At 42.8% G+C, this 27,052-nt stretch overlaps 1 protein-coding gene across 3 annotated transcripts; it reads right to left on the bottom strand.

Annotated features, from left to right (window-relative positions):
* Nucleotides 1-8: 8 nt before the first annotated feature.
* Nucleotides 9-23,076, bottom strand: bcl9l (bcl9 like). 3 transcript variants are annotated; one of them, XM_069161146.1, is made up of 10 exons: nucleotides 22,894-23,076; nucleotides 22,590-22,775; nucleotides 9,362-9,434; nucleotides 8,751-9,166; nucleotides 6,324-6,446; nucleotides 5,788-5,962; nucleotides 5,546-5,630; nucleotides 2,760-5,175; nucleotides 2,387-2,641; nucleotides 9-2,060 (listed from the first exon to the last, which is right to left on the bottom strand). In XM_069161146.1, the coding sequence occupies exons 4-10, from the start codon at nucleotides 9,076-9,078 to the stop codon at nucleotides 874-876; spliced, it is 4,569 nt and encodes a 1,522-aa protein (XP_069017247.1). In that variant the 5' UTR covers nucleotides 9,079-9,166; nucleotides 9,362-9,434; nucleotides 22,590-22,775; nucleotides 22,894-23,076; the 3' UTR covers nucleotides 9-873. The 3 variants fall into 3 exon arrangements, with proteins under 3 accessions (XP_069017247.1, XP_069017248.1, XP_069017249.1); XM_069161147.1 differs by lacking the exon at nucleotides 22,590-22,775; XM_069161148.1 differs by lacking the exons at nucleotides 9,362-9,434; nucleotides 22,590-22,775; nucleotides 22,894-23,076 and having other exon boundaries at nucleotides 6,324-6,444; nucleotides 8,751-8,833.
* Nucleotides 23,077-27,052: the final 3,976 nt, after the last annotated feature.

Below are 27,052 nucleotides of genomic sequence, written 5' to 3'. Positions count from 1 at the left end.
ACTTTGACTGCATTTAAAATGTTTTATTTACCCAGTCAAGAAGAAAATGTAACTGTTGGCCAAAATCTGTTTTGCTTCTATTATAGCTACTGCTTATTGAATTCAATAAAAATGTCATATATTATACAGCATCTGCTTGTCAGTGTTATCAATCACAATAATTGACAACACAATAACCAAAACTAAAACCATGTTAGATTGTTATTCTATTTTTAGACCCCTATTAAAACACAGTTATACAGAACAACTGCAAACAATCACAAATTGCATCTTATATACAGCAAGTATCTATATGCATATATCTATCTATATATAGATCTATATATATAGATCTATATATATAAGTATATATATATATATATATATATATATATATATATATATAAGTATATATATCTACATATATATATATACACACATATATATATATATATACACATATATACATATATATATATACATATATAAAAGTATATATATATATAATTCATTTGCACAACAGTTTGGTAGTTGGAGAAAATAAATCAGATATTAAAACAAATAGAAATTTGAGGCACTCCTCTCCTGACCGCCACTCTGTTCCCACAACAAATACACACATCTTTGAAATATACACATTTTACAGTATTTTAGAAAATGGCTTCAAATTTGTTATTGAACAGTGTTACAGTGCTTGTAAATATTCCATTTTTTAAATCAGTACTAATCCAAAATTTGAGGATTATCACTGATTTATTGGTTGTTGTTTTTTTACAACTCGTTTTTTCAAACAACTACAAGAATAACATTAATGAAAAAAATTGGACACAATGGGAAGGTAACCTAGTGAACACACTTTTTTTTTTTCTTCTTTTTACAGTTCATTGAGCTGGATCAGAATGGCATATTAGCCATACCTCCAGGGCCATAGCCAATAGGACTGTCCAGAGGTATTCCCCGCTGTCTGAGAGACTGTGGGCCCATCATACCAGACTGCGGGTGGGGAGGGGCCATCATAGGACCCTGAGGGGACATTAGAGGGCCCTGGGGTCCAAAGGGTTCCCCTGGAATTGACATGCTTCGCTGTTTAGCCTGCATCATCATAATATTTTGCTGTGCCATCAGATTATGTGGGTGCTGCTGAGAGGGCATTATGCCAGAGTATGGATTAGAAGGATGGTGGAGAAGGCTGTTGGCCATCATGGCTTGCTGTTGCTGGAGTTGCTGCTGAGGCACCAGGCCTGTCCTTCCCATCATATGTCCAGGGGGAATCATGGGGCCCATGCCCCCACCAGAAACCATACCCCTAGAGCCCCCATGAGGAATGCCCATGCTTTGGCGTATTCCCACATGGGAGGGGTGAAGTGGCAGCTGCTGTTCAGCCATCATATTCTGTAGGCTTGCTAAATGGGGATTAGATGAAGGGCCACTGCCATGTGGAGGGCCAGAAGAAGACAGCTGCTTAATAAGCTGCTGTGGAGTATGTTGCTGAGGTGGTGGCCCCTGATGTGGATTCTGATGTAGCTCACTCTTGGGGAAATACTGCAGAGTGCTACTGGGTTTATCAGAAGGAATGATGCGGGAGAGATCAAACTCCGGGATCCCCGTGTGACTGGGTCTTATGACTTCACTTAGATCCGGCCCATCCACCATGGGATGAGAGGGAAATGAGTTCGATGGGTGAGAGGGGCGTTGGTGAGGAAGACCTTTGCTAAGCAAGTGTAATTGCTGATGTGGCAGAATATCCTCATTAGACTGAGAGAAATTCTGTGACATTCCTTCAATTGGTGAGTGCATGGGCCCATGTGATGGTGGCTGCATCCGAGGAAAACCTGCCATCTGGTTCTGAGACATAGGTGAAACATTGCAGGGCCCCATTCCATCAGGTGCCCCTCCCATCATGGCAGAATTCATGGCAGGCATGCCCATTTGGTTTGTGGAAGAAAGCACAGGTCCTGAGGCGTCGTGAGACAGGTGCTGACCTTGGCTTACAATACCCATTGGGCTTTGTGGATCACTGTGGGGACCAATGGAGCCCTGGGAGACCAGTATCTGTGATGCCTGGGGATTCCCCATGTTTCCTGGTGATAAAACAAGGACAAGTGAAAAATCATACTATGAACATTTGGAAAAAATAAAATGACTTTTTTCTCAATTCAGGAAATATTAATTGGGGTTCTAATCATATTTTCAAAAACACTATTGCAATAAAAAGGTTTAGGCTGACGCAGAGTTTTTATAGACAGGGTTGAAATACACTTCATCTATTATTCTTTCTCTGAAGGCATGGCAATATCTGTAAAAGACACGCTGAACCAATGTCATTCAACTGCTTTCTCTTTATATACTGAACAACTGTAGTGTCAGTGTTTTCTGTCTGTGTCACAATATGTGCTTGTTTTCATACCTCCCATGCTGACACCAGATAGAAGAGGTCGATCTGGTAGCATCTCATCGTCAGAGGTGGCGATTGTTTTGATTGCGTCATGGTAGAGGGGAGTAGAACTGGGCATGGCATACTTGGACATCTGAGACATGATAAGAGATATGGGATTCTGAGATTGTTGGGCATCAGGAGAGGAAGTAAATGGCATACTAGGATTCATGGATCCTGGCTGGCTAAGGGGGGTAGAGTTGGAACTCCGAGGAGGAAGAGATTGGCCTGCAAAGAACAATAAAACATCATTAATGTCACAGCAATACAGAAAACAGAATTATTGATCATCAAGTGTCAATTCTGGGGTCTCTGATGTCTGTTTTGATATTGGATTGGAGTGTACCTGTGTCAGTAGAACTACTTCCTCCATTGCCCACTACTTTCCCACCGTTTGGACCACCTGGACTTGGATTTGCTGTTTTAGGAGACGTCCACCCTGGCGAGCCCACAGCCATGGCTGGGGACTTGAGTCTTCCAGGAGAGGCAGATGGAGAGTGTAACCCAAGGTTGGAAGACCCCATTATTTGGGGTGACTTCATAGAAGAAGAGGAAGGAGTCCCAGCACCAGATGCAGGGGGAAGAGTGGGGTGATGCCCAGCAGAGGATATCTGTGATGGTGACTTCAGTCCTGGAGCAGAAGGGGAGGGGAGAAGAGGAGATGTCGCCTGGTTCAAGGATGGAGATTTGAGCTGATGAGGAGGAGGCACTGAAGGAGAGCTCAGGGGGTGAACATTGATTGACAGGTCAGTAGCGTGCCTAGGACCAAGGTCTGCCCCCCTGAGGCCTGCAGTCATTGGCATATGACTAAGCCGCGATGTACCTCCCATTTGATTAGGACCTTGGTGGTCAGGCCCAAACATCTCCGGGCCAAGTTGTTGATGATAGGGTCCTTCCACCTGTCCTCCAGAGAAGGGACCTTGATTGGGAAACTGGAAGGGGCCATCAGGTCCAGGGATCATTACCTTATTTCCTCCTCTTCCATTCTGTGAAGGCCTGATTCGTGAAATCTCTCCAGTGCAAAACATCTCCCCTAAAGGCCCCCCTCCTACATTACCTCCTCTGAGCTTCTGAGATAGCATCATCTGCTGTTGTGGCTGAATATTCATTTGTGGGTTCATGTTCATTGCGAGGTTGCTCCCCATAGGAGAATCCACCAAGTCTCTCATCTGAGGACCCCCTCCAGGTGAACCCATAATCTCCCGAGAACCAGGAAAGTCCATAGGATCACCTCGACCGGAGGGTGGACCCCGGCCCATTCCCAAATTGGGAAAGTCTGGGCCCCCAAGATTATCCATAATTCTTGAGCCCAGGTTGCCCTGTTGCTGTTGTTTAGCTAATCTTTCAAGTTCAAACCTGGAAATACCCTGCATATGCCGCTTCTCCATGATGCGAAACATTTCCTCACGTGTTAACAGATGCTCTGGGTCACCTTGAAAGTGTTGAGGAGGCCCACCAGGGTAGCAGCCATGAAAGGGACCTCCACCACTGATGTTGTTGGGCATATCTTCTAGCCAAATCATCCCCGGGCGGGTGGGCCTTTGGGGTCCTTGACCCTCCATTGATAAAACCCCCCCTGGACTTCCAGGGAAACCCCCTCCTCCCGGCGGCCTTCTCTGCATCTGTCCGAGAAACCGTGGGCCACGGGGCCCCTCTTGGTGCATGTCTATAATTCGTTCATTTCCACCCATTCCTCCTCCCATCATATTGGCAGGACCCCACTGCTGGTCTCCAGGCTTGCTGTGGTAGGGAGGAGGAGGTCCTCTCATCATCATAGGACCACCTTGCATGCCCATCTCAGTCATCATTCTAAAGTGCTGGGGATGTGTGGGAGGTTGTATGTCCTGTTGTCGTCTCTTCTCTTGGTAGTATTCTTCTTGAAGTTTTCTCCAGGCCATTTGCTCTGGGGTCAGCCCATCTGGTCCAAGTAATGGACCCATGTCATCCCCAGGTGAAGACAGCTGGTGATGGTGATGTTGTGGTAGGTTATGGTGCGAGTCCATTTGAGGACTGTCAAGAGCAGGTCCACCGAGAGACTGTGTTTGAGAAATTATGGACTGGAGGGGTTCTTCATATTTCTTCATCCCTCCCATTGGAGCCAAGGCTGACGACAACATATTACCAGTACTGCAGTTTCCAGAGTTGTTAGTACTATTGTCACTGTCCTCGAGAATACCACTCCTGTCAGTATTGTTGTTATTGTTCAGGTTGGATGAGTTATTAGGAGCATTGTTGTTGGAACCTCCCGGGTCTCCAGAGCCTCCCCCTGCTGCACTGCGTAGAAGCAGCCTCTCTATGTCTCTCAGTGTCTGCAGAGAGCGCTCCCTGTGTTCCAGCTGCTCTTTGGAAAGACCATCTGTTTTCCCTGGGCCACTCCTCTGGACTGTGTCACCCTGTAGGTGGGCAGATAAAATGGAGGGACTTCCTGATGGAGAGACCGTAGCAACAGGAAGAGCCATACCCCCTGTGACATCCCCATCTCCAGTTCCATTGTCTGGGCCTGCAGGTGTGGCTGTGCCGCCTCCCTCTGACCGATGGGTGACAATGCAGTTACTGCTGGAAGATCTGACAGGTCTGGTCTGAGAGGATTCATTGTCAGAGTGTCCTGCTGATGACGGCGTCCCTGCAGAATGCAATGGACCTCCAACTCCTGCAGAAGCTGGCCGTGGAGTTCCACTTTGGGATTTGGGGGTGCCTCTGGGTGGAGAGCTGCTGGAGTTCACCTTGTCGGACAGGTTAGGAAGCTTTCCTGATGGGTGGGCCTGTGGCAGACAAAAGGAGAAAAAGCTATTAAAAATGCTATTACTACCACAACTAGACAACGGGTCATTCACTTCATCATTATTTTTAGTAGGATAAGTTGTTTGTATTTGTTCTCATATTATATAGTATGTCTAATTGCCAAACAACATATACTGAACTTCACTTTTTCAATACTATATATAGAGGTCTTAACATGTGACAAATAGAAACAGGAACAAAGAGGTATGCGAGATCAAAAATAGCGAAACAAATCATCCCTTCCACGTAGTTTGCACCTGTGGTCTTTACTGTGGAAAAACACTTTCACTCCCCTGTGGTTTTCACAGGTTTAACAAAAATCTGACATTTTCTTTCATTTTAATGTCTGACCTGGTCCAACTTGGAGTGTGGAACATTTTGCTGGTGAAAGAGAAGGATGGAATCGGTCTGCCCTTTCATGACTGCCTCTGCAGCACTGTCAAAAAAATAGAGCACAGATACAGATTCATGGGTCACTGCAGTGACAAGCCAAGAAGCTAATCTAAAAAGAAATCAACTTGTTCATAATGTATATCATCTCTACTTCTGATGTGAGTTGTCACCTGCGTGTCGAGCTGGTAATTATTTCTCACCTGTTGGCTAGGCTGGTTGTGAAAACATATACCACTTGCTGTGAAGGCGGAGGTGGTTCTGCTTTCAGCCCTGGTCCCACTCCACACCCCATTACTGGACCCCCAGGTTCAGACATGGGTCCTGCAGACAGGCGTTCAGACAGTCCCTGGATAGGACCTGCCAGCCCTCGCTCTCCTGAGAACAATCAGCAGCACGGTGGTTTATTTCTCCAAAGTAGAAGCGTTGATTAATTTGTTATAGCAATGCATCCATTTGGCTCCGACATCTAAACACTAGATGGAGCTAAAACACATGTAAAGTCATATCAGTGAGAAGGGATGGCATTCCAGGATGACATCTACCTTTCAGTGTGTGCGAGAAGGATCAGACACAGCAATTGATAATTTACTGCTTTAACCTGTCGCATTCAGAGAAAGACTGAGACACTGCAGGGGATCTTTATGTAGAATTCATGTTGCCTTCACTGTTGTGGTCACAATAACACTATTGTGAGTGAGGATCGGCCTACTTCGAGAGTCCAGGAGGAACGACTCACTGTGGGCTGCAGTGTGCGGCTTGTCTTCATCTTCCTCCGTGTCAGGTCCGGAGCACCATTCATCTCCACTATATGGCTGTTTCTTCTCCAGAACACAGCGCCGCTTACTGCGCATAGCACCCTCTAGAGAAGAATACACACACACACACACACACACACACACACACACACACACACACACACATAAACGTTTGGATAACAACTTCCACACACCATTTTTTTTATTAAACACTGCAAGCCTTTAAAGGTGAAACACGGGTTCACGCACACATGCTTGAATCATCTCCGCAGAAATGCTCTTGCTGTTGTGATCAGAAAGTACACATGTAGTTTGTGCACTCATTCTTATACCGATATGGAAAAATGGTCATAGAAGCCTCTAAATGAGGAGTGAGGGTATCTCTTTGCCTGGGCAGAAAACAAAACATGAGTAAACACTCAAATAAACACCATGAATGGACTTTAATAATGGAGCCCGCTGAGGCAGTTGGGGGGTCTGACCAGAATGCCACCTGGACACCTCCCAAGGGAGGTATACCAGGCAGGTCCAACTCAGAGGAGACCACAGGGCAGACCCAACACTATACTAGAGGGATTAGGTATCTCCTCTGGCCTACGGACGCCTCGAGATCCCCCTGGAAGAGTGGGAGGAAGTGGCAAGAGATTGGGGCACCTGGGCCTGCACGAGCCAGTTCTGGATAAGTGGTGGTGGAAAATGATACAATGGCTTCATATAAAAAAAATAAATCACTTGCTGTTCTGCTCATCTAGGTACTGCTATAGTGTACTGTATGTAACAAATAGCCATGCATAGGAATCCCATTGCATAATAAATGTTTTGTTATCTCATAAGGCACAATTATGATTTTGCGTGTGCCTACTGCTGCTGTGTTTCAGTGAGTTTAAACAGCTGCAAGAAATATGTGGCGGCCTTCACATTTCCACAAGGTAACTAGATGATGACAGCAGACTTCTAACTTCTTAATGGATTTAAAGTGTAAATGGTGACCGCAAAGAAGAGTACACTGACAACATCACAAATCAGTAATGCTTTCTCAGGTTTATTAATCAACTGACTTTGTGAGTTAACACATCAGATGAGCTTGAGTAACCACAGACCTCAAAGCCTGTGTGTGAATGTACAGTAAGGAAGAAAGTTGCTATGAAAACACAGAGAGAGGACAGCAGCCTTGTCACAGAGAGGCAGTGTGAAAGAGCTGACCTCTTGTTTTTGTGAGCAGTAGTTACAGGTTTATGAAAGAAAGCCAGCAATTGAGCCATGTCAACGACCAGTTTTCACCAACTCTCTTCAGGGGTGTAAAGGTTTGGTGGTGGAATGATTTCCAATAAAGAGGAGGAATTTTGTTTTTCAGCACAGAAATAATCACGGGGAATTACAGAGAAAAAGAGACAGACAGGAGGGAGCATGTTGTGTGTGTGTGTGTGTGTGTGTGTGTGTGTGTGTGTGTGTGTGTGTGTGTGTGTGTGTGTGTGTGTGTGTGTGTGTGTGTACGGGGGAGGTTAAATGGAGCAAGAAGAGCTTTCCTTTCAAATGATCCAGCCTATCTTTCGTTCTCTACCTCTTCCAGCGGGTTGCTCTTTGTGTTGAAACCACACCTCTCCATGTAAGTGTTTTACTCTGTGTGTTTGTGTTTCAAACATGTTGTGAGGACATAAATGTTAACACAATCACATTGTGGGGACGTGCCTCCCATTTGGGAACTAAAAGCAAGTCCCCACAATGTTAATCATTAACTGTTAAGGTGAACCTTTGTTATGAGGTTATAGACTAAGGTTAGGGCTTGGCAAGTAATAATGATGGTTTGGGTAAGCGTCCAGGTAATGCATAAAAGTCAATGTAATGTCCCCAGAAGTGATAGAAACACAAGTGCGTGTATGGGTGCTTAAAGACGAGGTTCAAGGCATGTACAGGAAGCCCAGATGAGTTTCACAAAACATATTGTCATCTGCAGCTGAACACTTAAATAAGCAACGAATGGAAATCAAGCCCTCTATACTGAACCACAAATATTTACAGAGATGCTGACAAAAGCTCATTACATCCTGCTTTAATAACAACCTCGCTCAGGTTACTAAATTTTCACAACCTCGTGACCTGTCTTTCCCTCTGAACATTACAGAAAACCAACATGTTTTTTGAATCTAAAACACGTCAAACTATCCAACAGCATATGTCAGTGAAAGGTCAGGGCATTTCAGCAAGAGAGAAAACAAGTTCTTCTGTCCTCTCAGTCCTTACAGTCACTTCCTGCTGTGGAGGAGGTGAATGCGCGTAATCTGGTATTTCGGGTGAAGATTTGACTGATAGAAAGATAAAGGAAGTGAACTTCTGCATAATTAGAACAGACTCACACTGTTTATATGTCCCAGATGCCGAGGGAACTGATTTGTACATTAATGCCTTACCTCCTTTGGCATCTGTCTCCAGGACTGGAGGAATGGCATTTCTTGATTCACCAGAGTCGATGGAGACGCTCCGCTCCCGCTTGGATTTGGTTTTCAGCATCCCTCCGACGCTGCTCATCGATTGGCTGACAGCCTTCAGTCCAGGGTTGCTGAGGGAAATCTGGTTGGTTTTGACTCCATAGCTGCTGGCACCAATGCCCTTTGAACCCAGGTGGGCAGCAGCTCCCTGCTGCTGCTGCTGAGCCTGCTGGTTCACACTGGGTATTTGGGATCGGCTGTCACTGGTGATCTGCTTGCCATGATTGGCCAGTTTATTGTCAGTGTGCATTTGAATGGCTGGTGATTGAGGTGAAGGTCTGATATGGAGGATTGCTGTGCCTGTAAGTCAGGTTGGCTCACATTGCTTACAGGCGACACTGATGGAGAAAAGTAAAATAATGATTATCAGGGGAAAATTCTACTTTGGGCCCTAATGTTGAAAAAAGCTTATTCAATTTCCCAACGAGAGAAGATCTGTGAGCAACACAGATCTTACCAATGCACATGCAGCGGCAACACACTCTGCTTCAGCAATAGTTCTTTAAAAACAATCTTTTTGTCTGTTCACTCACCTCATCTCACCTAGATGCTCAGTTGAAACACTGCCATGCTGCTTTCCAGGATGCTTCACTGACCACACATGACCTGGTGGACAATATGAAAGTAATGTCATCAGCAGAGGCAGATAGCAACTCTATACAGTCAGTGCCATCTCAGTGTATGTGGGTCAACATGACTTCATGAGCAAAGATGGAAAAAACAGAGAAGCAGCCAAAAGATTGATAAGTGAGAAAGGCCGAAGACACACTGTGAGGTAACTGTCCCTTTAAGGGAACGCCAGCAAAACTGAGTTTGAGCTGGGGGAGGGAGCTGAAACTCAGAAGTAGATCAGCAGTGTCGAAGGTCCCTCCCCTACCAAACACTTTGCAAACCGCAAAAACTCCACAACACTTGTCTGTAGCGAAGCCTGTCTCCCTCTCCCTCACTCAGAGAGACTTATTCTCTGTTTCGATGCACAAAACAGGCCAAAACTCATCACCACCCCCCCCCCAGCTTTACCAGAAAAGTTAATAATAAAACAAAAATTATACTGACCAGGATTCCAGCTCAGCATTATGAATGGGTGACACTTTCCAATATAGGGAGCTTTATTCTGAGGTAAAATCTATAGTTGCACACTGAGGTCCTTTTGACACCACCAACTGCCTGTGTCCACTGTGGTGTGTTTCTACAAGTCTACAAGGAGTCCACAAACCAGCTGTACACAAGTTTTCTTGGAATCGATCCATAAAAGCTGCTGCTGCACAAAGCATTAAACAGTTCTTCTGTTTGCAAGTCTCAACAAGACCCTTCCACATCTGTTGCTGGTGCACAATAGTTGGTCAAAACAGTCATCAGAGCCTGTTTAAAATAAGCATCCAGCCCAGATATTTGGCTGACACAGAGCAGATCTTGTGGAGACATTTCCCTGACTTTCCATTTTTGGACGATGACACAATCCCACCGCTGCACACGGCGTAGTGAGGTCAGCTGTTGCACTCTAAAAGAACCATCTGTACAACTCGCTCACCTTAACAGGTATTGGTAAACACACCGCTGTAATTAGTCATTAACTAACACCAGCTAAAGTCTGCACAGAGAGCCGCTTTGTTCACCGGCTGAGGACTTTATCACTCATTAACTCAAACAGGGACAGTCAGACGTCGCTCCTGTTGACAAAGTGTGACTCACTTACTTCGTGCCACACAAAGGGGAGAGAAACTAATCATATGGAGAACCGCTGACCTTTGAGTTCTCTCTCATGAAAAAAATAGGCCTATCTGAAATGAATACCAGTCCAGTGCACGTCAAGGAGACACAGCCATTTCTACTACAGCTGACATGATGACAAGGGAATCAAGATAACAAGTCATAAGCAGGTCCAGTTTAGATGGAAAAAGGGGTTTGTTGCAGCAGGCACCAAAAAAAGTCTATGGCCATTGAAGCGAATCTTGTGTCTCACTTGAACATTTTGTAAACATGGAGTTTGGCCTCAGCAACCATTATCTCCACTCCTTGCCAAATGCATGGAGTCTATATTTAAACAATCAAGTCACAAGGAGCTTTACAGCGAGTTAAGCTTTCTTAGAGTGGATGAGCTTTTATTTGTGTGGATTTTAGGTTCTGTTAAATAGCAAAATATCAGTAGATGAAATTTACAACTGTTTGCCCTTCATATAATAATTGAAGTACGTCAAAATGTTAGTCCTTAACCTTCTGGAATAACACTTAGACAAAACGCTGGTATGACTAAACAATTTTTAGATGGCACATTAATGTTTAACTGAACTGTTCTACGGCCACAAGTCCAAAAAAAGCAAGTCTCAATTTGGCTTTTTTGATTTTGAAAGAGTCTCAACTGCAAAGTGCTTCACTGCGTTACAGACAAGAGAACCCAACCAAAAACTATAAACAATAATGTGTGCTGTGACTTAGAAAACCTGGTTATCAATTATCATTTAAGAGTATAAAATATGTAGTGTACAAACAAAGTAATTTAAAAAGGTAAAGGGTAGCCAATAATAATCCTAAATTCACCTGTCAGAGCTTGATTACACAGATTTTTGGTTTCTAACTTATTATGCACCGATGACTTTGGTCAGTCAGCACATGTATTTTACTGTAGACTCTATATTTGTACTAAATGTAGATCAATTTGTAATTATTTGCTCACTTTTACAATAAAATGTCCTCTCTTGATCAGCACTAAGGAGAAAAGCTAAAATACATCCACTATGATTCAATGCTGCAAAGCATTTTTATTGGTGCATATTCCACAGTAAGACAGAAAAGAGAAAGACAATTCTGAATCTGTATCACCTCTGATTTTTGTTCATGGCATCATCTAATTAGACACACCTGGAGTACCGGCAGAAACTTAATTGGTGTCATCTGCATTCATTACATCCTGACCCCAACGCACGAACATAACAAGACATTTAGCAGCTATGCTTGAAAAATTATTAGTACCTAATTATGGTGACATTTGAATGATGCATTAAATCAAATCAACCTGGCCGCTATCCAATTAATAAAATCACGGCTGTAAAATCAAAGTTAATATCCCTTAAGGGTGGCGATCTCCCTTTCCTTCATGTCTTATCCAGTTGCTGCCAAAGCAGGTTTGTACACTCATTTTCAGTCTAGCTTTTCTGTCCATGTTGCTATGGTTGGCAATCTCCATCTGGCCTCATAGACTGCAGCTTTCCTTATCAAACAGGGTCTCCTGCAGTTCTCTTCTGGCAGATTAAACTACTTTCTCAGTGGCAAGAAAAGATGTTGCTCTCGTATTTTTGTGTCTGCAAGTTGAAAATGCTAATTACATTTAAGCTCTTTCACCAATAACATAGATAGGAATAGAAGTAAAATGACATCTGACACGAGAGGTGAACGTTTTCAAAGAAACTGGGATAAACTTCAACCTCCCGCAAGTGAGAACAGATAATGGAAAGTACAATGAAACGTAAGATCCGAGCTTAACTGCGCAAAAAAGGATGCAGAGACCGGGAGTTGTTGAGACTGTCCATGACTTGACAATACTTACTGTTTCTGAGCTGCAATACACAAATGGATGCACTCACCCAGAAGTCTACGCTGCCAAATCATGACTGAACATTTAGAGCTGAACAGAACAACAGGGGTGTCAAGGGGATGGAGACAAATGGAGTAAATTAAATATTAATATCAGTGTCTTTGAAGGCATTACAGGACAAAAGCACTTTTCAGCTTGCTGGTTTAGCTGGTTATTCTCCTAACTCGCAACTACTAGTAACACATTTCTGCTTTATACAGACATTGACTTATTAAGGCCCCCCCATACTGAGGAGCAGCCGACCAATTACTCAGAAAACACATAATCAAGAACGAGTATGAATAATTTCTGAAACGCCTGGAAAATAATTGCAGCTAAATTACTGTGGTGTTTTGACTTTTCCATTTATTCAAACATGCACTGCTTTCTAAATGATGAGATTCTAAACTGCAGGTGCACAGGTGATAAAGAAAATGAACATAATTTATGACAAGGTGTGGCCACATCAGTGCAGGACTAGAATACATCAGTGGCTCATTGCAATAAGTGAGAAAATAATTCGATTTTTTTTTTTTTATCGTCAGATTAAGCGATCACAATTGATAGATATACCATTGAAAGTCATTTTTGGAAGGTTTGCTGCGCTAATAAATACCCAAATTAAAACTGCATTTATCAACACTTCTCTATGAAGGTTATAAACGTTCAGCCTCTTAAAGAGTCCTGCAACTTATAGCTAATAACACTGGCGGATACAAGATGTAAAAATCTGTATTTGATCTCAGACAAATTTGTGGATGAGATGCTAAATGATGCTGAACCAACTCCACAGTCCTCCAGGGACGAAATAAAATCAGAACAGAAGAAACGTGTGGTGAAAGCCTGCTTAATGTCACAGAGGACTCCAGAGCCGATTATCAGTCCATTGTAGTGATGGTCTGCACGTGCAGATGCCAAGAAAAAAAACAATACAGCACAGAGATACATTACACAGAGCTGTCTGGAGGACCTAGTAAAACCCAGATCCCATCAAATTTGGCACATAAACTACAGAAAATAGAGCTGCTCTTGGTTTTTATTGGAGCAACATGGAGCCCAATGGGGGTAAAATTTGTAAGAAAGTCTTCGTAATCTGCACTGTCATATCAATAACTTGTGTGCATTAATTACCAGAAACAATCTGCTGTCATGTATAATGCACGATAAAAAGATGTTAAAAATGGCGTAAGTTGATTGTACGGCTTGCAATCAATGAATGTCTTTGTATCTTGGTCCAAATTCACATAAAACTGTAAAACCTGTTCAGACGGCCCACGATCAACCGTGTTTATGGTTTTTCAGCTGCAATGTACACAGGGACACGTTTACCCAGGAGTCCATGCTGGCAAACGTAATTGTATTCATCTCAGATAATGAAAATACATTTAACGATGGCACAAATTATTACAGTAACTCAAGGGCGAGGTGCTATTTTGTACATACAATCAAAAATGTTAGGTTTAATACGTAATGCCAAATTATCCAGGTGATTTAGATCTGCTTAGAATGAATGAATCCTTCATGAAGGTTAATATGTCCGGTTTTGTTAAAACTGTTTTAAGGAGCAAGTTGATTCAAGTTGAAGGTCATTTTGTAGGCTGTGATTTATATTGCTGTTGAATTATGCCGCATAATGGGGTGTTTCTAATATTTTCACCGAAGTAAATAGGGTGGATAAAATATTCTAAACAGCTCCCATGTTTGAGTACCCAGGTATTACCAGACCCCAACACTCCATTGAAGCCTGCTGACTTCGTTGTAACTAACTCTATAGGTGTGTCTGTGTGTGTGTGTGTGTGTGTGTGTGTGTGGGGGGGGGGGGGGGGGGGGGGGGCATCAAAGTGGAGCCAATTCTGAACTAAGATGTCTCCAACTGAGACAGAAGAGATCATCACTGCTTGACTGGACCAAGACATATCTTATAGGGTGGTGCCTTTGGCTGCAACAAAAAAAAGTTATTGTGTTACACAATGTAAATGAAGGCGTGTACAGTTAACAGTCATGCATGCCAGCCAAAACCTATGAAAATGTATAACTTTCAATGATTCATGGTACCCACTGAAATCATTAAAATATACATAAATGATCTATTTAAGATAATCCAGATGTTGATTATGGTCATTAACACTTTGATAGTGAGTAACACAATAATCCAAAATCTTCAGGTCTCCAGTCACTCTACATGTGTTTGAATGCTTTTGGAGTATGGGCACATCCAACAACACACTGTTGGCTCTCTAAGCTCTCCATTGACCCAGCAGATGCTCAGTCATGCCCAATTTGCGAAATCTGCTCGACAGAATGTTGCTGCTCATAAAGGTTTGTCTGTCTTGTGGACAAATCAACATGTTGTCCATGACTGGCATTGCTCTCTGCAGAGTCTGAGTTACAAAAGCTTTTGTAAATAGTTCTAATTGTTGGTTTCGCTACCATTTATTTTCATGCACTCACAAACAAATCAGTAAAGTAAATTCAGGAAAGCCAAAAAAAAGAAAAGAAAAAGAGGGCTGACATTGCTGTGGTCATGTCTGCATATTCATTGTTTCACTGTCTTATTGACACAAGTTTGATGAAAGAGGTTGCTGCTGCTCTCGAAGCAGATGTCAGCGCGTCACACATTTATATAGGTCTTATCCTCGTCAACAGATGTAGGATGGAAGAAAATGTTCTTCATTTCCCACTCCTGCTTTGACATTTGCAGTTCTCTGCGAAACAAATTCAATTTAACATTTGGATCCAGTCACTGTTCCAAACAAATTATGGTAATAATTCAATGAGTCCACAACACGATCTTGACGTATAAAGCCTGTTCATTTATGGCCATGATGATGAGTACACATGACGGAGGCCAACACACACAAGCATGTGCCCCCACATTCCTTCAGCATCAACGGAAACAAACAGTACTGTAAAGACGTGGTCTAATAGAAGATTTAAATTAATTTGCTTTTGAGCACGGAAAATACTGATGTTATATTTGGTTTTTTTTTCCAGCTGGTATTACAGGGTTGTCGTTTGGTGTATTTTGCGAAAAACTTTTGAGTGATTGGATTGTCAAGGGTTTTAGTGTGAAACCCCTACTGGCAACAATACGGCAACTACAGGTCGGTATTTTATAACTGCTCTGTGCGTGTGTGCGAGAGGAGAGGTTGAGCTCCTATTTAGTCCCAGTGGGTCACACAGAGCTGGTATTAATAGATGCAGAGGGCCCTGGGAAGTCAGGGCCAACGGAGAGAACAAAATATGAAGCCAAGTCGGAGACCCAGCTGCCACAGTGCTGCGCTGTGGATGAACACGAGTAAACAGAGGCCAAAGTCTTTAACTGTACTAACGAATGAAGAATTCAAGTGCCGCAGGAGCACATATAGTTCCACACTGATACAAAGTCAAGATGTTTTTGACATCAGCTGGTTCACAAACTTGATTTGCACTTGGCGCCAGTCGAAATCTAGCCTGAGGGAAGGAAAATTTGTAAAATGGACTTGGCCAATATGGCTAATACAACATGTATGACCATTAACAAAACAAATCCTCTAAAGGACCAAGTCAAAACCTTTCCTTGCATGGTATACCTGGTTATTCTTAAAAAAAATAATGTCCCCCCCAATAATGTAGATCGATTGGCTCAGCCACATCAAACATCCATGTCGGGCTCATTTATTAGGTCTCAGCTGGTGGTTCAGGCTGTTTGATGTTTAACTTTGATTCTGAAAAACAGGATGTCGAACGTCGATGTCAGTGGAGGTTGTCAGCTGGAAGGCTGCAGACTGTGGATATTGGATGATGTTAATGACACTGTGGGAACTACTGGACGAATATCACAGGGATTTCTGTGTAGGGCAGGCGAGGTAATGACAAACGAGAGACAATTAGCATATACACACACTTGTCTTTCTTTATCTTCTAGCTCCTTTCCAGTAACCTGACCTAAATGATTTCTAAATGAGTCCAATGACATCTACTCCTAACTGTTACCACGCTACACCTTTGCTCCTGAACATGTAAAACACAAACATACAGCTCATAACCAGTTCAAATGAGGAATATATATATATATATATATATATATATATATATATATATATATAAAAGAAATGAAAAACAAAAACCTCTCACACACCTCTGATGGGGTCTTGCTGGCCTGCTTCTATGTTAAACCCATGTTACAGATATGGGTTATGTGGCTGGTGTAACGACTCCTTTCATGCACACACAAGAAAGGTTTCAGACAAGACCAACATTGTCACCCTTATCACCACTGACTGCTTTCCACTTGTTAGAGATGCAGTATATTTACTTGAGTTTCTGCTGGCGAGTCCATCTGTGGGGTTCGGACAAATTTGATCGTTTGATTGAGATGCACTGGGTTTATGTAAAATATAGAGGAAATGATCAGAGGAGAAAAAAAAAAGCAATGTATGGTCCAATCTCTCCAAACTGTTCAACATAGAAGAAAGTTCTAAGTCATTGGTTTTGGCTGGCGGTGTCTTACTTTCGAAACGACTAGAACTGCAATTTTAGTGCATCTGAACACATAACAACATCTGAACCCACAGTCACGGATCATATACAGCTAACAACCCCCTCAGACAATTGCCAGCTCAAGAACACAACTTAAATTTAGGAGAGGACTCTCGGTTTTTCTGCAGCAACACAGATAACAAGGCTAAAACTGGCCAGTTGGTGGTGTGAGAAGTTGAGTTTAGGGCCTGTGGGCAGAGAATACAGGAGAGTCCTGCCACGCTCTCTCCTGTGGTTCAAATCCCACTACTTCTGACACAAAAACTCCACTACTTGAAAAAAAAACAACAACACAGTGAGAATAGCCTGAACAAATATACTAATACAACCTGACTGATCCTCCAGATTTGAAATCTCCAGAGAGCCGTTCTTCACTGGCTTAAAATCCCTGCACTGCGTTTTTATAGAGACAAAATGCAAAGTTAAAAGTTTAAGGCGAACACAAAATGGCCCCGTCAGCGACCATTCGATTGTAGGAGTGGGATTGATTTGCGAGCGATGCAACTTTGGAAAAATCTACAAGGATGATGACAAGCGAGCTCTGCTAGGGTTAAAGCTGTTGAATCAGCCATCAAGTCGCTGCCAACTTTCACTCAGGGAAAACAAAGCGAGACCAGTAATGTGAAACTGCTTCCAAGTGACAGCCATCAGGACATATTCAGTGATTATTGGTGTCAGCATCCACTAAATTAGTCTTTAGACTTGCTCCAGAGGAGATTCAACATTTGAGTGCTTCTGTTGCAATCCTGCAAAACAAACTAAAATATATGCATATATAATTCCCCCATAGACAACTAAGGTCATCTAATTGGAAAGTACTAACCACCCACATCTGATAATAAAGCAACTGATGTTGGAGAAATTATTTAGTTTGGATGCAGCCAATGTGAATGCTCTTTGCACACGGGCAGTAGATTCAAACCTCGTCTTTGAAGTGGAGAGAAGACTATATTTGTAACGGGCGGGAAAACCCTGTTCATGGATTATTGACCACATTCAACTGTACAGTAATACAGTTCCATACATAACGTATGGCCATTGGTCTATGGGCACAGCAAGGCTTTCTAGCAGGTAACAAACCAAATGAGAAAGTATTAAATTAATCCAGAGCACTACAGTATCATGTTTAAACTTAGATAAAAAAAATAAATTAAAAAAAGATATAGTACATTTACATTTGGGAAAATGGAATCCACTGACTCCGTGGTCTGTGATCTGCATAGCTGCCTGACAATCCTTAGTCTGTTCATAGTACAAGTTGGAGGTAAACTGCAGTGCACTGTGGGACATACAGGTGACAGCCACGTTGCTATGGCAACACCCCATGTCACAGGTATGAGTAAATATAGGCTAATCAGTAGGAGAAAAGTGTCTGCAACCGAGGAGAGGCCACAGAGAGAAAAATACCTTTTTGAAGACCTTTAAAAAAAAAATTCAAAATAATAATCTTCCCCCCGCTTTTTTTCATATACATACAAACAAAAATTTATAAAAAGAAATACGTACCAATAATTCACATCAGTCCTGCCCATTTGTTATTAGTTAATTTCTCAAGGAGAATTCAATATTTATTCTCCCTCAGATTTGACTGCAGAGATAAAGGAATGCTTTCATAATAAAGGTCTTTACACACGAGGTTTTTTTGGTGAGTACTTTCAGAGTAAATACAAATATCATGTGACCATTATGTGTTTTTTTTTGTTTTTTTCTAACCGTTTAACTGATTGAGTGAAGCTACGACCACCTCTGGTTTGTACGTGCCATAGTCGGGGTGGATGTTGCACCTGCTTGAGTCGTTAAATTGATGGCCTGAACTGGCTGGACAGGCGGATTTCTATCTGAGCATGGACATGTGAGCAGTGATCTGTTGGTTATTCCAAACAAACCGTGATAAAGACCCCTTAGATTGGAAATGAAGTGGTAAGAAGCCTGCTGGCTGAGGTTTTCCTCAGCTTGGGGAAACGGTCAAGTAACTGGGCTCATTTTGTACAGAGGGTCAAGGGTTGTATCCTTTCCAGCACATTCTGAGAAGAAGCCAACTGGAGCAAAAAAAAAAAAAAAAAAGGACTGAACTGCAGCATCAGTACTGACAGAAGGAAAGCATTAGGGCACAGAAGCAGCCGGAAAACAGAAGACTGATGGACAGAAGCCATTCAGTGTCACGCTGAACACCCATCTCCCAGTCTACGCAACCAGGCACAATGTTTTCCTGCAGGTCAAAGGTCATCACCATTAAAACTGAGTTGGAGAATGCATTAGACTCCACAAATGTTTTTTTGCATGTGACTGTTTTTCAGATTGCGTGACTTTTTGATCTAAAACAAACTGTTGTCCCTCTGGGGAATATTAAGGGATGTACACAGCCTCTTCTTCCCAAAATAACATTAAACCAACTATAAACAGTATCCCCAACTGTAGTGTAAACACACCCTGAGCTAAACACAAGCAAACTGGGGTACAGCAGGACTACAATGAGAGAAACGTCCAGAATGACATTACTTGGGATTTACAGCTGGGATGAAGCAGTGATGCAAGGTGACAGGAACCCAGGATGAAAGAGAGATGAAAGAAAGCCAGGAGGAGAATTCACCTGGATTAAACTAGTATACTTGGAATTACTGGAATCAAGGTGTGAAATTACCTGTCGGTCGGCCGAGTGTTTGTACATGTTTGACCTTTGCCGGCTAATTTATAATAATTTGTTAGATGGGACTGGAGTTCAGAGCTGGTGGTAAAGGAGGAACGTGTGTTCACTAATCATTGAGCCTGTGATCACACCAACAGTTGGTTTTGTGTCTGGAAACTTTACTTTGATCTATTTTCCTCTTTGAGTCAGCTGGTTTAACACGGGCAAATTTCCTGCAAACAAAAGTCCAACAGATGATAACTTATTGAATTGTACTAAAATTACATACAAAAATATCAAAATTATCTTCCTGTGACACCTGATTGTGCTCATTAGATTTCACATGTTCTTGGTTTCACATCATTTGGTAAGACATTGTGAAATATCTTAATACAAGCATCCAATGAGCTTGTTACATGATCTAAAACTGTAGCTGAAACAACAACAACAACAACAACAACAAAAAACTATGCAAACATTTGATGTTTACATCCCCTTTTTTGTGCACCTATGATACTGTGTACAGAATCTAAGTATTGAACGAAAAAGGTGGCGGTCAGAGGTGCTGTTTATATGTTCCCATGTTCAGTACCATAAATGGTTCATCTTCTTCATTGCGTGTATATGTATTATTAAATTATCAGGCTTGCTTTAACGGTCGCATAAAATGAAGAGAAAAAGACAGTTAAATCATGAATTGCAATCAGTTGTATGCCATTTTATCGTCAACTGATGTTTCACAATAGTGACTACCTGTAGTGCTTGGACATAGACCTGCACGCTCCCCGTGTCACAGAGCTCCCTGTGGTTATGTGGTGCAGAGTTCAAATGGCATCATTAAGTACAGTTTAAGAGCCTGAATACACGGCTCTCAGTACAGCTGCTGTGACTGAACGCATTGAGGTCATTTGAGAGTTTTGAGAGCCGGCAGACAAGACTACTTTGCACCGTCAGGACTCCATGCAAAACATGCAAAAAGATTAGCACGCAGATAGGCAGAGATACACAACAGTGCTGGGGCATCACCAAGTGTCATAAAAAATAATAAAAAAAAGAAGCTTAACCCAAATGCTCTCTCTTTAGGGATTAGGCCGAGGCCTACAGAGTCCAGCGCTAAGGCATAGGAGTAGATTATGTCGTGTGGAAACGTTCTCAATATCACATTATTCTTTCATAGCTCACCTTAAAGGTGCACCCTGTAACTCACCCCAAAGTTCTCAGATCACCTAACCAGATAAGAAACACTTTGTCAGCAGCTCACCAAATCTGTCCGCTTGCACAGAAGCAGTTTGTGTGGACATGCAGCGGCTCATGCAAATCAACTCTGGACAAAACCTCCTTTCTTTATTTATGCCTCGAATATGTCAACCAAACATGCATGCTTACAATTTCCTGTGCTATACAATCGTGGATACATGGGCCTTCTCAACTTGTTTTAGTTACTTTAGTTTGTCGGGGACTGAGCATTAAATGGAAAATAATAACAATAATAATAACAACATTTGGTCTGTTAATCCCTGACCTACCGGATTAATTGTCCTGCACAACTTTCCGTCACTACGCACTGCAGCCTTATTTACAGGGCCCCCTCGGGACAAAACACATTTAAAAACAAACGGCACGGCACAAAACGGGTTCGAACGAAAGCCTACAGGTAGGAGAGGAGGGTCCTTCTTAAAACAGAAAAAGACGATCCGAGCCAAGAGAGATAATTCACTTCCAGTGGAAAGAAACACACGGCGCACTGTAGCCCTGAAAGACAATTCGGATCAAGTTGCAAACTCTGTTAGGCGCTATATATAGCTCACCAGGATATTGTAGACACACACACACACACACACAGCCAGCAGAGAGAGAGTGCACACACACACACACACAGAGGTTGTTTACCATAAGAGAATAGCTGTAGTAGCTCTCTCTCTGTGTGTGTGAATCAGTTAAAGTGCAGCGTTGTTTAACCATATTCAACAGGCTGAAGTGGCACGGTCATGGGATGTCTTAAGTTTACTAGGCTCACACAACACACACACACACACACACACACACACACACTCACACACACACACACACACACACACACACACTAGGCAGGAAAACGCGTGTTTGTGCTCTTAACAATTATGATACACCACTTTTTTTTTTACAAGCTGCGTGGCAGCAATTAACTCTAAAATTACAATAACTAGGACTGTAAAAGTGGTGGGCCGACATGTCAATTCATCTTTCACGTGTGAAAGTGAGTGGCAGCAGGGCAGGCTGTCAAAAATAAAGTCTTCTCAAAGAACACAGATCCGGTTTTCTCCACGTCAATGTGGGGAAGTGGCAGACGGTGATAGTTAACTATTAACGGGGTGGAGGTCTCCACATGCCCACGCAGTGTGTGTGTGTGTGTGTGTGTGTGTGTGTCACCCACTGAACACCGTTTAGCTGTTTTAGCACCCAAATTAAAAAAAAAATTAAAAAAAAAAATCATCCCAAAGCTGCTTTTGGGGCTTTCCAGATGAGCTAGCCGACGAGCTAATATTGGTAATTTACACATCTGGACTAAAAAAGGTTTGATCGACAGCCCGAGGTGCGGTTGAGCCTGAAGTTTTGAGCGAGCGCCGCGTTCCCGTGAGGAGAGCTGGAGGACGGCGTGCCCCCCCCCGGCGTGAACCCCGGTGCTCCACGAGTGGAGAGACTTGCTGCGCCAGCCAGCTCCACGGGCTAACTTAGCATGCTAATTCATGTCTCCGCTAGGCTACTCGCTGGCGAGCTGACGTCGCCGCAGCGCAGCGAACATCTGCGGGCGAAACCGACGCCGCTGGATTCACCGGGGTTTGAACTTTTGTTACGACCCCGAAAAAGACTTCCCCATTAAAAAAGAAAAGTTAAAGCGGTGGGAAGGAAGAGAAGGAAGGAGGGAGGGAGGGAAGGAAGGAAGGAAGGAAGGAAGGAGAGGGGGTCCGCGCGTAAAAGAAGACGAGCTCGGAAACGTGCGAACAGCTAGCAGGCTTTCGGCTGGCTTGGAGGGGGGGGGGGACGGTGCGCGGAGATACTCTACCCCCGCTCGGCTGTCTGAGACCAGAAGAGGGCCGATGTCAGCGCTGACGGCCGGTCGACATTCCCCGGAGTGGCCGCCGCCGCCGCCGCCGTCGCCGCCACCGCTTGCTCCGTCCCTCGTAGCACTGCGCAAGACGGTCCCGATGCCGTTGTTTGATAAAGCAGGAGGGGGAAAGAGCTGGTGCAGCTTTGACGGAAGGTCCAGGTGATGAGAATAATAATAAAAAAAAAAAAAATTAAAAAATAAATAAATAACACGGCTTGTCTTAGGTTGAAGTTTCGGCTGAAATCAGAGGACGCGTCACCTTGCAGCGGTTCATGACTCCCACTATTCGAGATGGAGAAGGGCAGGACGTTGCATTTCTCTGCGAGTCCATATCACTCCCAGCCGCTGACAATAATTAGAGTGGCCACACGGGCATCCGTATGTCACTGTGCTGATATGTCATACCGGACTACTGGACTTCTGAGCTGTCTGAGGGTCGGATAGTTTCCACAACCCTTAAAATGATTCATTATATTCAGATGATAGTGATGTCAGCGCTCGGAAATTAAATTTCGCTTTGCAGACCTAAAATGCACCCTGCCTCCCCTTTAACTTGGAGAATCAGTCAACCAATCAATCCATTTTTTTTATTTATTTTTTTATTTTTTTATTTCTATTTATCAAGTCATCATTTCCATCCCAGATCGCGTTTCTAATTGACTCAATCTTGCAGTAAACGAATGATTTCAATCAATCATCGACAGTAGAAGCACATGAGAACTCGGCTCGGGCACTTTATGCTGAAGGGGAACCATTACAAAGTTCCTCAGTGAGGATCCAGTTGTTGCACTCGTTAAACCTGCTTTTGTTTTTAAGATGAATGCTCCCTCTAGTGGTGTGGGTAGCAGAAATAAGCCTCGGTGACATCCCCTCAAGTGAAGGCATTTATTGCCTTATAGGTATTTTAAAATGAACAAAGACTCTACATGAAGTTTTACCTTGGAAAGCCAGATATGGCACAATACTGTCAATTCCTGGTGTCGGGAGAAAGCCCTCGCAATACCTCGGAGCAGCGGAAGACATTTACGGGACACCTCCCTGGTGCTGGCTGCTGCTAAAACCACTCAAAGTAACTGCTGCTATCAAAAGCAAATACATGATTCATACTTAGCCTACATGCACCTGCAGGAATTGCCTCTCACCAGGTTGTTGGTTTCTTGGTCCACTGACTGTGTTTTGAAGAAGAATGAAACTACCATGTTTTTTTTTTTGTGTTTTTTTTAATGGGACAACGAGTTGAATATTAAAGAAGGAAACATGCAATGTAATCCTTGAGGAAGACGTAGCAGTGATTTATTCTAGAGAGGAGAGCGATAAAACACAAACCTGCAGTGGATCAGGGTCAAGGTAGAGCTGTGAAAATAATCTCATACTAAAAAAAAAAAAAAACATGAGTTGCGGCGACTGCCTGACCAGCCGCCATTCTGCTTGACCTTCTTCTTCCAGACAAAATAAAGAGGGCTGGCATTTATGAGCTGAAGAAGCACCATCACACCTGTTGGCTGCAGACATTTTAAATCACTGCGGATGATTAAAAAGCTTGAGTTTTTTTTAAATTATGACCATTTGGTAGAGATGTGTACCTCCACATCATTCTGATATTCAGTACCAAATTGGAATAGAAATACGCCCAGAGACGAGGCAATATGTTTCTTCATCTTGTTCTCCTTGCTCTTTGTTCTTTTTAAGTGCTCTATGCTGCTGTGTAGACACACTAATTGCCAAACAAGTGTATGTTTTTTTTTTAATCAAGGGAAAGAATACCCTGCTGCACATAGTTTTTGATTCAATATTTTTGAGCACCGGACATCAAGGTCTGCCCAACGGACCAGCCTGGAGGTATTTAAGAGTGAATAAAACAGCCTGCAGACAGAGAGTACTGCGTTCGGGTCCATTATTTCTTGCAGGTATGCAACAAGCGGATAAATTAGCTCAATTAGGTGTCAAATGAAAAAAGGAATTTGGACAGAAAGAAAAATGAAACATTTGAGGAAGGTCAAGAGCACATAAAGGAGCAGTGGGAAATGAGAGAACAGGAGAAAGTGGGGTGGGGGCAGAGAGAGTGAGACAGAGAGGATGGGAAAGTGAAACTATGTTGTCATGGAAACTGGCATGGATCTGAAGAGCAAAACAAGAATGTAAATTGGTTTACCCTTAGGGAATGTGATGGCGCTACAGAGAAAAATAAGCAGGCAAATGTATCTGAGGAGACCTTTCTGTAACACGATATATAAAAACAGGGATTTGAAACAAAAATAATCGTAACAATGAAGTCAATATGAATCTTTAACTGTAAAGGTTTGCCTCCAAACATCTAGTAGTTGGGACGCTCACTCTGCATGTCTTTAGGCTGAACACTCATAAATGACTAATTAAAAAAGGCAGGGAGGTGCGGAGGTCAGTCCGAGTGGGTGAATTACTCTTACGGATAAACAACTTGTGGCTCGACTCCTGCTGCGTGCCAGGAACGTTATTTTACTTGAGCAGGTTGACATTTATGATGATGGTGATTCACGTTTATCATTTGAGAACATTACAGACGGCAGGACTCATTCCTAAATGTCTGGTTTCTGTCTTCACAAAACACCTGTCAGCAGCTGCTCGTCTGTGCACACTCTTCGGTTTGAGACCTTAAAAGAAAAAGCTTTCCGTACCTCATTATTTCCCTTCTTACCTGCGTGGTTTTTCAACAACGCCACAGCCTTCGCCAGCTGACATAAAATTCTTATTTCAGTCGACTGCTGGAATCCCATCGTTAGTATCTATCTTACAGTCAAGCTGATGTGGATGTTGCCAAGAAACTGATGGTTTCCGTGGTGACAAACACTACCCATGCCATTGTGTTTGATACAATGGAAAGTCAAGTCCCTCACCAACCATCTCAACCACCGCTTTCAGAGTGGAAAGAGAGTCCATCAGAAAGCAACATGTATTCAACAGAAAGAGCCCTTACGTGTGTGAGTGTGTGTGTGTGTGTGCGTATTTGTACAAGCACACACTGTATGAAAGTTGTTTCTCATATTCAAAAAAATGAAATCAAACTATTCTTTATGCCATAAATGTGTTTGTGCAAAAGGTGCATGTCGAAATAATACATTTTAATGCTGAACTTCACCCACAAATAATGAGATTTTCTGTTGCACACAATGACTGTTATGTAACATACAAGAAAGTAAGACAGCAAAAAATGGACAAAGCAGGTGCATGACAACAAATTAAAGTTGAGCAGTCTTGACATCCATGTCCAGATGTTATTGTAATCCTAAATGTCTCAAACAGAAAAGGGTCAACTTGAGAATGCAGTGAAGCACGAAAAAAAGTGGCAATATGTAGCTGGCATTGACTAATAGCATTATTAACCTAATAATCAGCAGCCCTGCACAGATTAATGTGTGTTCAGTCTTGCGGTCAGACAGTCTTGCGTGTATTTTATTGAAAGTGTAATTGTAATTGGGTTAAATTGGTGACATTGGTAGCTGGCGCAGCCACACATGCACAGTACAAGTATCTCAAATAGGTGGATTCCCAGATGGGCAAAGTCAGCAACACCCTGTTTTCATCGCACCCTTACTTACTTTAAAATCCTGCAGCTCTTTGGTGGAGGGCAGCCAGCAGAAACAGAAATGACTGGCTGCCCAGCAAAACCAAGCAATGATGGGCAAGTTTTTACTGACAGGAATTCAGACTGGAAATGGTGACATGTTGAGCTGTCTATTTTGGGACAGTAAGATCTTCCTGCACGTCAGACTGTTCTCGTCCTATCGGCAGTTTTGATATATATAATTGACTCTCCTGTGTGTACAAGATATTGGTGATTACCAGGGGGAGACGAGCATCTGGGTTCCTGTGGAAGTCAATCTATTCTCCACAGTCTTGTTTGTGTTATGATCAAGGTTGTTGGCACACCTGAGTACCCCTGTGGCCAATTCTCTGGAGTAGATGGCCAAGTTGTTTTGGATTCAGCCCAGGATGGTGATGAATTAAGGTAATGTTTAGTTGGGTAGTCCAAGTTCAGTGATTAGAACACTGAAAGCAGTGTTGATCTGAACAAGATAACAAAAAGATAAAATGTTGTCTCCCCTAGTGGAAGAGGATTAATAAATGAATTGGAAAACAAAGAATATACCAAAATAAACCATACAAACATCAAGTTTCAATAAAGGTTATGGTCATCCTCATCAAAAAAATGAGAAGGATTTCCAATAGTTTATGAAATTTGTGGTTGGATCATTGAAAATCACAGTCGGTTGAATTAGTGAGGAAGGAAGAAAACCCTTCCTGGAGGGCCTGTATGCTCTCAAATATACTCAACGTTTATCCATAGTTCAGTAAATATACCGGTGTATACCATAGTGGCAAACAAGAGCCAACAGTAGATGGCAGTAGAGTTACTCTGAGGAATTTTAATCACTGACCAT

This window comes from Embiotoca jacksoni, unplaced genomic scaffold, assembly GCF_022577435.1.
Source record: "Embiotoca jacksoni isolate LCO1_2020_lvr unplaced genomic scaffold, fEmbJac1.0.p SCAF_28, whole genome shotgun sequence".
Taxonomy (NCBI): domain Eukaryota; kingdom Metazoa; phylum Chordata; class Actinopteri; family Embiotocidae; genus Embiotoca; species Embiotoca jacksoni.
The sequence above is the reverse complement of the archived record's forward strand: the minus strand, read 5'-3'. Positions and strand labels throughout refer to the sequence as shown.